This window comes from Triticum urartu, chromosome 1A (assembly GCF_056163025.1).
Source record: "Triticum urartu cultivar PI428250 chromosome 1A, HENAU_Tu73, whole genome shotgun sequence".
Taxonomy (NCBI): domain Eukaryota; kingdom Viridiplantae; phylum Streptophyta; class Magnoliopsida; order Poales; family Poaceae; genus Triticum; species Triticum urartu.
Genome location: NC_141873.1, coordinates 311,745,269 through 311,758,576, shown reverse-complemented (window position 1 = coordinate 311,758,576; position 13,308 = coordinate 311,745,269). Strand labels below are relative to the sequence as shown.

The 13,308-nt window shown below is 47.0% G+C and overlaps 1 protein-coding gene across 1 annotated transcript; it reads left to right on the top strand.

Moving 5' to 3' along the window:
- Positions 1–12,280: 12,280 nt before the first annotated feature.
- Positions 12,281–12,990, top strand: LOC147991011 (uncharacterized). Its single transcript, XM_087535232.1, has 2 exons — positions 12,281–12,578; positions 12,731–12,990. Exons 1-2 carry the CDS (start codon positions 12,281–12,283, stop codon positions 12,988–12,990), a joined length of 558 nt encoding a protein of 185 aa, XP_087391358.1.
- Positions 12,991–13,308: the final 318 nt, after the last annotated feature.

Genomic DNA, 13,308 nt, shown 5'->3' with positions numbered 1-13,308 from the left:
ATTCTCAATCCCAATTAAGTAACATCATTAAACCCAACAATATTCATTTAAAGTAACGTGATGAGATCAACAGGATAATCCAAGAACTAGATACTCAAGATGTCCATAACCGGGGACACGGCTAATCATGATTAGTTTATACACTCTGCAGAGGTTTGCACACTTTTCCCCACAAGACTCGATCGCCTCCGTTGGATTTCTCGCACTACATGGTGTTTGCGAAACGGATGACCGAGACACAGTCTTTCAGAAGCGCTAGCACCTTACGATGGATAGACCGGTACACCTACTTTCCCCTACATCTGCTAGTCTACCCTGTAAGAGTTCGCACGACTTAATCAACTATGCCAGAGCCCATAATGGCTTGTGGCTGCCCACGGAAGTTTCTAGTTTGAAAAATCTCATGATCCCTTTGAGCCTGGGTGGCGGTCCAAAAGAAAACAGGCAAGTCCTGGATTACCCAGGTGCCTAGACAGGCAATCCTAGAATAACCAGGTGCCTCAATCCACCCAGATGTGTGTTTAAGTTGCCACCTTAAGTAAACCATTAATTAACAATCTCACATCTGTCATGGATACTCTCAAAACCCAATCCACGTCTACTAGCATAGCATGGCATAATAAGAAAACATAGAAGTAACTCCCAAAGGTTTGATAATAAATAGGTAATAGGTACTACCTCATCTACTTCCCATCCCACAGTTTAATTAGATCCTAATCATGCAATGTGTGAAGATTGATCTAATGCAAAAAAACTGGGTATGGAAGGGGATATGATCAAAGAGTGAACTTGCCTGCAATGTTGATGAAGATGATTCGCACTCAAAACTCTTGATAGCTCTACTCGTCACACTCCGGTCAATCTATCGTAAGAAAGCAATAGTAACCACACATAAGAAATCACTCAAAAGATCAGAAAGAACGAAGAAGACGATTCGGAAAACTTCAAAACCAAGCAAATAGCTCTTGCAACATAAAACAATTTCTAACAGTACCAAAATTATGTGAATTTGGCCTTATCAGAAAGTTTAGGTCAAGAGCTTCGATTTGCAAAAAGAATCAACTCAACCGGAGCTACGAAACTCAAGTTATGATCAAACGAAGTTTGAATTCAAATCTGATCTAATTCAAATTTTAAACTTTTCAAAAACATGTTTGAGTTGGATTAATGGATAGAGGGGATCATAACGAAGATGTGGGCGTTGGTTTCGTTGGATTTGGACTAACGAGTAAAAAGTTATGCTTGTTTGAAGAATAGGGACTATTTTGTAAATAAAGTATTCACATCTAGGTCCCTGGCCAAAATTACAGAAAAAGAAAAAAACTAAAAGGCGAACGTTCGTTTTCTATACCTAACTAGCGAACGTTCTCTAAATAGATCCTTCTAAAAGAAAATCGGTTTTTTATTTATAAAAGAAACGATCTAGGTTTTTAAAAAAACAGAACTAAACCAAGAATAAACCGGGGTGGTTACCGGTTCGGCCGAAATAAACCGGCCGCGGCGGATCTGTTTGAGCTCGGGCGAGGGTCGTGCGGCTCCGGGGTGGCTGCGAGGCGGCGGCATCGGCGGCAGAGAGCGGCGCGGTGGCGGTGCAGCAGCAGCGAGCGGCGGCGAGGCACTACGGCGGCGGCGGCGGATCTGCGGGGTGCGGCGCGGGCTAAGCAGCGGCGGCGGTGTCCGGCGATGGCGGCGGTTGCGGCGGCGAGAGGCGGGGAGGAGAGGGGCGGCGGTGATGCGAAAAGGAGAGGGGGGGTCCCGGGCGGCGGCTTTATAGGAGGGGAGGCGAGGGCGGCTTGGGCGAGAGGCAATGGAGGCGGCGGTGGCGGCGCGGCGTCGGACTCCGGGAGGAGTCCCGGTCGGGGACGACGGGCGAGGCGGCACGGAGCTGGGCCTTGGCCTGGCTGGGTGCTGGGCCGGCCCAGTCAGCGAGGGGAATTTTAAAAAAAAAACATTTTCCCGACAATTTAAATAATAAAACGAATTAAATGAAAATATTATATAGGCATATAATATATCAAAATTGTCAGGAAAAGATTTTCTATGACATGAACATTATTTTAGCATTAAATAAAATACACACCAATTCTAATAATTCAAAGAGTGCTACTGGTCTAATAGAATCCAACAAAAATCATTTTAAAAATTCCAAAATGATTTCAAATAAATTTTTATCCAATTTTCTATTGTAGGGAATCATGTTACCCTAATTTCCATGTATTTTATTTTTGGAGAAAAATAATTTGAATAAAACTCAAATAACGCCAAATTGAAAATAAATTCAAAAGAACTTTGAATTTAATTCTTTGATACTCCCAACTCATATTTCATATAATTTGAAGAAGTCCTTTTATCTTCTCTCATGAAAATCATTGAGCTGCATGAAGTTTATGAATTGAAATATTTCCAAATGAAATCCAATTATTTTCAAATACCCTTTCATTTAATTTAAATGGAAGAAGTCATATCATCTTCGCTCAAGGGTTTTGTATTTGAAAAGAATTTGAATTCATGGAGATCAGAAAGCAAATATGAAAGTTTGGGAAAGTCCTTTTATTCCCTCTCATTTAACTTTCAAAAAGTTTCGAATTCACTCACTTTCAGACAATCAATCAAACAATCAGTCAAATCTATCTATTTATTATAACATTCCAAAATTTAGAATTTTGGGATGTTACAGCCTCTCCTAGATAGATCTTGCGTGATCGTAGGAATTTTTTTGAAATACTACGCTCCCCAATAGTCACGGTAACTGGAACTGGTCTACCAAATCCTTGTATTCACCAAGCAACTGGTTCTATCCTCCACTTCCCTTTACTTTACAGTCTGTCTTCGTGAAGTCATTGCTTGCTTGTCTGATCTGTTTGACTTCACTTAGTGAAGACTATTTACTGTTTTGCTTCATATCGTCTTCCGTCCTGATCCATACTACCTAGTTGCTAATAATCTTCGTGCTTTCACTACATTGCTTAATTGACTATGGCTTGTCTAGTGTAGTCTATCTTCCGCTGCATATCAATAGGTTCATTTTTACTGTTTGTCTTCAAAGACCTCGTGTTTTGAAGATTTTCATAAAAATCGCATATTCACTCCCCTCTAGTCAATAACTAGCACTTTTAGAAATTCTCAATTTAGTGGGAGGACTATGGTACATGTCAAGCATATGTAACATGTATTTTGATTATACACCTTTTGTGAAGGTGGAAGATGAAAAAAAGATTCACATGGTTACTTATTCGGATATACTTATGATACAAGTCGAAAGGTTTTATTGTGTATGTCACACTGTATATTGAAGCGGGAAACTAGTTGATTAAAGATTTCAAAAATATTAAAAACATACTGGTGAGGGAAGTACACTTCAGGAATATATGAGTTGTATATGTAACAAAGAGCATGAAATTATTGAACATTGTAATATATCATACACTCTACAATGAATGGGGGAATTGAATCTATATTCCCTTGAGTATTTGGAAGAAGCAACACATATTGTTGTTTGTCCATATAATTCTTCATCTAGCACAATACTCTTATGGTTTGTAGACTGGAAGGAAGTCTTTTGTTCAAACAACATGAATATTTTAATGGTTATTCTAGTGGATGAATGACAAGTTTTTTATGTGAAAAGTAAAAATGTTGGAAAGTAGCAACACAATAAATTTTCAATCAAGGGGGGATTTATCGACAATCATGCTGGAATATAGTTTTGACCTACTGTCGGTGTCAAAACCGGCGGATCTCGGGTAGGGGGTCCCGAACTGTGCGTCTAAGGTTGATGGTAACAGGAGACTGGGGACACGAAGTTTTACCCAGGTTCAGGCCCTCTTGATGGAGGTAATACCCTACGTCCTGATTGATTGATATTGATGAATATGAGTATTACAAGAGTTGATCTACCATAAGATGGTAATGGCTAAACCCTAGAAGTCTAGCCTGTATGACTAAGGTATTGAGTATATCCTATCCGGACTAAGTCCTCCGGTTTATATAGACACCGGGAGGATCTAGGGTTACACAAGGTCGGTTACAAAGAAGGGAATTTGCATATTCCATCACCAAGCTTGCCTTCCATGCCAAGGAGAGTCCAATCTGGACACGGATGTAGTCTTCGGTCTTCGTATCTTCACAGCCCATCAGTCCGACCCATAGATAATAGGCCGAACGCCCGAGGACCCCTTAGTCCAGGACTCCCTCAGTAGCCCCTGAACCTGGCTTCAATGACAAGGTATCCGGCGCGTAGTGCTATCTTCGGCATTGCAAGGCGGGTTCCTCCTCCGAACTCCCGAATAGTCTCCAGACGAATTGATTGTGTCCGGACCTGTAACACACACCGCACACAATCGAAGAGAGAATATAATAACACATAAGTCCAATCTGCTGACAACTTTAGCAATGCGACGTCATGCCTGTCCGGTCATAATTTCGAACCGTTTTTCTCCCCACGTTTCGAGACGCGGTTGTCATTGGCACGTCTTGTCAAAGCAGAGATCGTGTCCCCTTATTACGGGATTCTCATCAATAAGAGTGTGGGTAACCCAACTGTGCCGTTTACACAACCCTTGGGAGCAGGAGAATTTTAAGGCGAATGGGGGGGCATTCGATATTCACCGCCCTTATAAGGAGATAAGATTCCCCTTTCTTCTCCCACGCTTTCTTCCTACCTCTCCATTCTTGAGATCCAACGCCTAAGTCCTCATTGGCTCCCATTCAAACAAACACCCAATCATGTCTGGATCCGGAGCCGGCGGCAAATGGATGGCCTCCTCCGTTAAGAGGAAAAATATAAAGGAGCTCCAAGAGGCCGGATACCTGGCCAAGGATATCGTTTACCGACTTCTGGCCGAGGGACAGATCGTCCCCACCCCCGAGCCTCATGAGAGAGTGGTGTTCCTCACACATTCTGTCCACGGGCTGGGATTCCCTCTCCACCCGTTTTTCCATGGACTAATGTTTTATTATGGGCTAGATTTCCATGATCTATCCCCCAACTTTATTCTCAACATATCGGCATTTATAGTCGTGTGTGAGGCCTTTCTCCGCATCCCACCTCATTTCAGCCTATGGCTGAAGACTTTCAATGTGAAGCCGAAGGTGGTGAGCGGTCAACAGGCAGAGTGCGGAGGAGCTACGTTGGGTAGGATGCCCAACGTCACCTGGCTCGAAGGTTCTTTCGTGGAAACGGTGAAGGGGTGGCAATTAGGGTGGTTCTACATCACCTAGCTGCGCGACGCCAACTGGACGGCGGCCCCCGAATTCCGATCCGGAGCTCCGATGCGGCTCACCTCCTGGCATGAGAAGGGCCTATCCTGGGGTACTTCGGACGAGCTGTCATGGCTCCAGACGTGTGTCCAGAACATGATATCCAACAAGATCAAGCTTGTCAATGTGATCCAGGTCATGCTCATCCGCTGGATCCTCCCGTGCCAATGTCGGACCTGCTATTTGTGGGAATTCGATCCAGCCAAGCACCAGACGCTGCTAAAGCTCTTCAGCACAACACACGAGGACATCTGGAAAGTGCTCTTCAAGGCCGGCGAGACGCCACCACCTACAACCGAGGATCATGGGCTTAGCTCAAAGCACCAAGCCAATTCGGTAAGCTCTTTCACGCTCTCAATGCATAATCTTTACTAGCGTATTGTGAGAAAGAATTCTAAGCTCTCTTGTCAATCTTTTCTTAGACCTGGACCGACATAGCGAGGCGGATTAACTATCCAGCCCCGCTACCCGAAGACAAAGAGACCCCACTCCTGACAAAGATGTTGTTCTCGACACCTTATGAAGTGCCAGAGAAGAAGACCAAGAAGGCAGCCAAGGGGACCAGGAGTGGCCTTCGTCGAAAGGATACTTCGGACCTGTCGTACGAAGACGAGACTGACCCTCCGGTCACCGAAGACGACGACGAGGAGGAGGAAGAAGAAAACAAATCCCCCTGAGGGGGGAAGGAAGAAAAGGGTGGCCTCCACGAACCTAGAGGTGAAGGCACCCAAGAGGGGGAAGGGCTCCCTCGTGGAGAACTCCGTGTGGGATGTCGATAGCAGTCCGGAACGAATGCCCCGGACCAAGCCTCGGGCCGCTTCGTAAGTACCAGAGACCTTATGCTCATCCAAATGTATGGCCCTTCCCCTTTGACATATTAATATGTTTAATTTATGCTATTGCAGTCCGGCCCATGACAGTTCTCCGCAATCCTCGACAGAGGGCTCGCTGGACTCAAAGGAGATGGCTAGCATGTCGCCACCACCTACTCACTCTACCTCGCCCAGAGGCGATGACGAGGTGGTGTCCCAAAGGGCCTTTCCCGACCAAGAAGAGGCTCTGGAAATCGTCAGGGCGGCGTCCAAGGATGACTCCACGGCCGCCGGACACATGGGGGAAGAAGCCCCCATGGGGACTGATGGTGGGGGCCGAGTTCCATTCGGCCCCCAGCCGGATATCGTTCCGGAGACCTGTGCGGCTCTGGAGTCCGGTGAACGGCCTTCCCTGAAAGGAGGGGTGTGCCTGTTCCACTGGTGACCTCCGTCCAACCAGAGGCGCCGGATGATCTGCTGGAAGCACTGCAAGGTGCTTCTATTGTAGATGAACACCGTGTCCTCATGGGTACGGTGGTCAAAAATGTTCAGTCTGCCAAAATCGGGCTGACCAAAGCCCGCACTAGCCTTTTAACAGGCTTTGAGGTAATAATAATTGTAGAAAGAATATCACGGCGTAGATAGTAGCCCCTGATGCTCTGTTCGGTGTTCGGAAAGAAAAGCCGAACAGAGGATCAAAACAATTTTCGCAGGAGTCTAATATATGATGTCTATGAAATTAAGTAGGCGTCCCTGCTGGCTGCTGCCGCTCATACTACGAAAGTCTCCGAACTGAAGCGGAGCCTAGAGTGGGCCGAGGAAGAGCTCATCCTTGTGAAGAAGCAGCTGGAGGGAAACCAAGGTATGCAGTAACCTGTGCGTGTATGTTAGGAAGGATGAATACTTCGTGCTGACTAAAGTGTCATGGACTATGCTAGGGGCCATGACCGAGATGGCGGCCCTCAAGAAGGCATTAGCTGAGGCCGACGACAAAGCGGCCAAGGAACACGCTGTACGCGAAAAGCACGAGGCCCGGGTCAGCAAGGTTCAGCAAGAGCTTCAGGATGCCGTCAAGAAGTACGAGTCCCTGGAGCGTGATTCGAAGACGCATGCGTCTGAACTTGCGAAGGCCCACTAGAGTGTACAAGAGGCTCGAGCCAAGGCCCAGAGCGCCCTTCAGGAACTCCAGGCGGCTAAGAAGATTGCAGCGGGTAAGGCTTTTATTACGCAAGGCAAGTCAGTGAAAGAGACGCTCCTTTTACTTACCCGAATTTTTTGCTCTACAGGGTGTTTACGAATTTGCCGCGCGGCGTATCTGATGCTGCTGAATTCTATCGACCCGAAGAAGGGAGTTCGATGGGGAAGCTGTTCTGGTCTCAATATCTTGGGCCAGAACATCCGGTATCCTTCAGCGACCAGCTGAAACAGTTGGTCGAGCTACACACGGCGGCCGAGCTGGCTATGAGGGACTTGATAGTCCGGCTATGGCCTGCCGCGCCGGTACCCAGCAGCTACTTCGGGCTTGTGAAGCGGCTTGTTAGTGCCTGCCCGCGGCTTGAGGTTGTAAAGCGGTCGGTCTGTATTGAAGGTGCCCGGATGGCCTTTGCTCGTTGCAAAATGTGGTGGGCGAAGATGGATGCCGTCGAGCTGACCAAGGGGTCGCCGAAGGGCAAGGAGCACTATACGCCCGAGCACAACTTTGCGGATGTCCTAGAGGGGTCTCGTATTGTAGCCGCGCAGTGCGGGCAGGACATTATTTTCGAGTGAATACACTCGTATTTTGGCTTGTATGATGAAAACAAATCCGCTTTGTAATATTTTTTATTATGTTTTAATTGTATCCTCCTGTGTGACCGTGTTGTATGAAATCTGAGGGTTGGCCAGCCGTCGGCTTCTGCCCTCACGTAGGTAGTACGGAGGTGTTCGGGATGGTATCTAAACAATCTTGATCCAATTATATGGTCCTTGAAGGAGTTTTTAGCACAACGAACCAGGCAACCAGACTATACGGCTTGAACACCCTCACTTAGCCATAGGAGTTTTATAATAAAATATAGGCGCAACCCGCGTCTGACCGGGAAGTACCGATCCTTCGCGAAATGCGGAAAAACCTCCAACGATTTGAGACCTCCAAACAGCTGACCGGCTCTCGCCGCATCATGACAGTTAGTTTTCGGCTTTCTCTACTGAGGTGCTCATCCGGTTTAGACCAGGGCACAATCGCAGTAGTTCTCCCTTTACTACCCTAGCCAATGTAGCAGAACGTAGGATAGCAAGCACAGGAGCCGTGCAACCCAAATATTGACCAAAGACATGATTCTGAGCCAATGCATATAATGCTAAATTCGGGGTGCCGAACTATACTTACAAGAAGTGTTCGGACTTTTGTTGCCGTAATGTGGGGTGCTATAAAGCCCCTGGCAAACATCAAACCATACCAAAGTGTACGGGTGCTACCTGATGGGGTTATCCACAGGGAAACTGAAAAAATAAAGCAAAGAGAGAAAGAAAACAGAAAAGATGTAAAGGTAAAAAGCTGGGGTCCTACAGCTCCAGCTACAAACTGTTTTCGCTGTAATGTAATTAGTACGTCAAGGCGCATTGATACAAGTAGTGCAATAAGCAACAGGCTATTCAACATGCCGAAACTAGGGAAGAGCTGCATGTGGGTCCTGGAAGATAGGTAGAGTTATCATTAACAGAATCACCTAAAAAGTCCCTGTATGTCTGCGCTCATCGCCATCTTGGTGCGTTTGTCCTTCAAGAGGACCGATAACCAGACCACCCGATGGGGTCTGTGGGATTAAAACCTGAAATAAAACAAGCAAAAGTGAAAGTATATGTGTACCCAAGTTGGTTGAGTCGTGCCATGGATCACAATCTAGCTATGCCCCCGTCGATGCCCATGGAATGTTGAGTGTGTAGTTATGTATGCGCAGCACGCAGGCCACCGCTTGATCGGGACTGAGACGGAGGCCGGATTGCTAGTCGAGCTCCTGACGAGCCGAGCTCTCCTGCTGCAGAGTAGTCCGGACCCTCTTAAGGGTGTCCGAGGGCTCGGCAGTAGAATGAAGGTTCTGCTTGAGAAGGCCGCTTTGTACTTCTACTGCTAGGGCAGCTGTGTGCTCTTCTATACAGAGAGAGCGTTTCATATTGCCATTGACTGTTATGACACGGCATGGGCCGGTCATCTTGAGTTTGAGATAAGCATAGTGTGGCACTGCGTTGAATCGAGCAAACGCAGTTCGTCCGAGCAGTGCATGATAGCCGCTACGGAATGGGACGATATCGAAGACTAACTCCTCGCTTCGGAAGTTGTCCGGGGATCCGAAGAAAACTTCTAATGTGATTGAGCCCGTACAACGGGCCTCTACGCCTGGAATGACTCCTTTAAAGCTAGTCTTTGTAGGCTTGATCCTTGATGGATTAATGCCCATTTTTCGCACTGTATCCTAGTAAAGCAGATTGAGGCTGCTACCGCCGTCCATAAGGACATGAGTCAGGTGGAGCCATCAATTATCGAGTCTAAGACCAGTGCTGTTGAGCCTCCGTGACGGATACTGGTCAGGTGATCCCGGCTATCAAAAGTGATCGGGCATGACGACCATGGATTGAATTTTGGGGCGACTGGCTCTATCGCGTAGACGTCCCTGAGCGCACGCTTGCGCTCCCTCTTGGGGATGTGGGTAGCATATATCATGTTCACCGTTTTGACCTGAGGGGGAAACTTCTTATGTCCCCTTGTGTTTGGTTGTCGTGGCTCTTCGTCATCTTCCTCGCTTTGTGATCCCTTTTCCCTATTCTCAGCGTTTAATTTGCCGGCCTGTTTGAAAACCTAGCACTCTCTATTTGTATGATTAGGAGGCTTGTCGGGGGTGCCATGAATCTGGCACAGACAATCAAGTATGCGGTCCAAGCTGGATGGGCCCGAATTGTTCTTTTGGAACGGCTTCTTCCGCTGATCGGACTTAGAGCCACTGAATCCGGCGTTGATCGTTGTATCATCGGTGTTGTCACTATTGTTTCGGCTCACCTCTCAATGAAAGCACCAATGTCGGTGTCAAAATCAGCGGATCTCGGGTAGGGGGTCCCGAACTGTGCGTCTAAGGTTGATGGTAACAGGAGACTGGGGACACGAAGTTTTACCCAGGTTTGGGCCCTCTTGATGGAGGTAATACCCTACGTCCTGCTTGATTGATATTCATGAATATGAGTATTACAACAGTTGATCTACCACGAGATCGTAATGGCTAAACCCTAGAAGTCTAGCTTGTATGACTAAGGTATTGAGTATATCCTATCCGGACTAAGTCCTCCAGTTTATATAGACACCGGGAGGATCTAGGGCTACACAAGGTCGGTTACAAAGAAGGGAATTTGCATATTCCGTCGCCAAGCTTGCCTTCCACGCCAAGGAGAGTCCCATCCGGACACGGGTGTAGTCTTCGGTCTTCGTATCTTCACAGCCCATCAGTCCGGCCCATAGATAACAGGCCGGACGCCCGAGGACCCCTTAGTCCAGGACTCCCTCACCTACCTCGCAAAAAAATATAGTTTTGACCTAGAGGAAACTACAAGTCAAATTCCCGACACTAACATGCTTAGATTAAGTGGGATGAAATAACTTGGAATATCATGTCTGTATAAATTTTATCTGTTGTTCGGGAAATGTTGTACGTAGAGGAATAACTAAAGTTCATTGGGACGGACAAGGCTCACCCGCAGCCTCTGTCGAATTTTTTGATGTTGATTTTTTCTTTTCGGGATCACACTCTCTACCATTGCTTCATCATCCCCTGAAGTTCCCATCCGTGCAGCCAGCTCGCTTGGTTCACCATCCGGGTTGCCATCCTTCTCAACTCCCAAGTTCAAAATAAGTGGTTTAGCAACCAACCTATATTCTTTGTTTTGAGGTGCTCTCTTGCACTTTTGTTGTTGTGTCCTCTTATATGGTGAGTCGACTTCGTTTCCGGCAGCTGTTTCACCATGTGAGCGATAATTCTTGGATTCTTGCTTGCTACTAGTCTTCGAATCCTGGCCTTTGAAAGAAAAAAAACCTCCGCTGGTCGCCGTTTTTTTTTGAATCATCTAGGGCTCAGCTTTGCCCCAAAATGGAAGGCCATTGTTCTCATCGCGAGTGCCCAGAATAAGGCAGTGCAAATCAAAATGACTTAAGCGGTCACACGAGAAACAAAAGTAGGGCAGTTGCTCTATGGTATATCATACGGATCAACCCTCTTCCTCCTCGTGGAATCAATCAGAATCCACCTCCGGCGAATGGCCATATTCACATCAATGAACATGTACACGCAGAAAGCCCTTAGTGTGGTCGAACTGGACCATTGTGACATTTTCATCAATCTACCTAGCAATCAACGAACCCCAAGTATCGGCCCTCATGTGATCAGGCAATTTTAGAACCCTAGCCCAAATATGGAGCTGATCAAAGTTCACTTCATCTGGCCGCATGTGTTGGGGAACGCGGTAATTTCAAAAAAAATTCATACGCACACATAAGATCTATCTAGGTGATGCATAGCAACGAGAGGGGAAGAGTGTTGTCCACGTACCCTCGTAGACCGTAAGCGGAAGCGTTATGACAACGTGGTTGATGTAGTCGTACGTCTTCACGATCTGACCGATCCTAGCACCGAAGATACAGCACCTCCGCGATCTGCACACGTTCAGCTCGGTGACGTCCCGCGAACTCTAGATCCAGCTGAGTGTCGAGGGAGAGTTTCGTCAGCACGCCGGCGTGATGACGGTTATGATGATGCTACCGGCGCAGGGCTTCGACTAAGCACTACAACGATATGACTGAGGTGGATTATGGTGGAAGGGGGCACCGCACACGGCTAACACAATGTCAACTTGTGTGTTCTAGGGTGCCCCTGCCCCCGTATATAAAGGAGCAAGGGGGGAGGTTGTCCGGCCCTTGAGGCTTACTAGTCTCTACTCCTAATGTCTCAGTCCGTACGTGGTTCGTTCGTTGGTTCGCTGCTCGCTACATCCTTTCGATCTCCCCCCATCCCGCCTCCCACCGATTTTTTTCCATCCCTATGAAAACTGGTGGAGAAAACCCCCCAAAAAATTAGGTGGTCAAACAAGTAACCAACGCACAATCAGGTCCAAGCAAACCCTAACTCTAGCCCCTTCTCACGCATCCCACAGCCCACCCCTTTGCCACTGCTCCTCGGCTTCAGCCCTTCATGCGCCGCGCCGCCGCCCCACCCACCCTGCATGCCCCTCCTCACCACCACGCAGAATTGCACGCCGACCTCCATGCTCATCTAGATGGTCTTGAGACGGACGTGCATCCTAGACTTGCCGATCTCGATGCGGGATTGCACACCATCCTCTCCCACCGTGAGCAAGCGTGGCTGCACGATGTGGGCATCGGATTGGACGGCCTTGACGCTAATCAGATTCTCCTCCAGTTGGGATTGCATTCGCAGCTGCACCTACGACACACCCTTACGCATGGCTGCAAGTATGCCGCTGGCGCAGGTACATGTTTTTCTTGATCCCACACACAAGAATACGATGTGGAGAAGGCTACTGGATCTGTTCCGTTCATTGCTAGCTAGCTTTCGATCAGGTGGAAACGAATATAAAACAGCCTTGGCTAATCAATTTCCATTGGTTCTTTTGTCTAATAGGAAAACATACCAGTTGTGCCATATGGGATGACGGAACGCCGGCCTGCACGCAAGCGTTGGACAGGCGCACCCAGAGTAGCGAGTGTTGCACGTTGGCCTCTGAAGATTCGCGGTGCACTACAGGCAGAATTGCAAATTCCGCGTGCATTGCAAATTCAGAGTATGTCCTTTGTTTTCTCACTTTCATGGAGATAAAGTCCTTTGTGTTGTCCATGTATAAATTGCTAGCTGCATGTATAGGATACATATCTACAATGTGATGCAAAAAGAATTACCTGGAGTTATGACACATGTGTAAGAATGTGAACGTTGTAAATATGTTATAATCTATTTGTAGTACCTGACTTCTTCTCGGTGATTTATGAATAATGTTCACCACTACAGACTAGAACATAATTATAATTTTTTGTAGCTAATAAAGTGGTTTTATAGATGCACTACAAAACATGATGATTATTGTGGAAAGAAACATACGCCTCCATGATTTCTGTATGCTCTTATAATTCCACCAGCAATACCAATTACAGTTATACACAACTTAATCATTCAAGCATTGCTATGTCTTCTGCAAGGTCCTA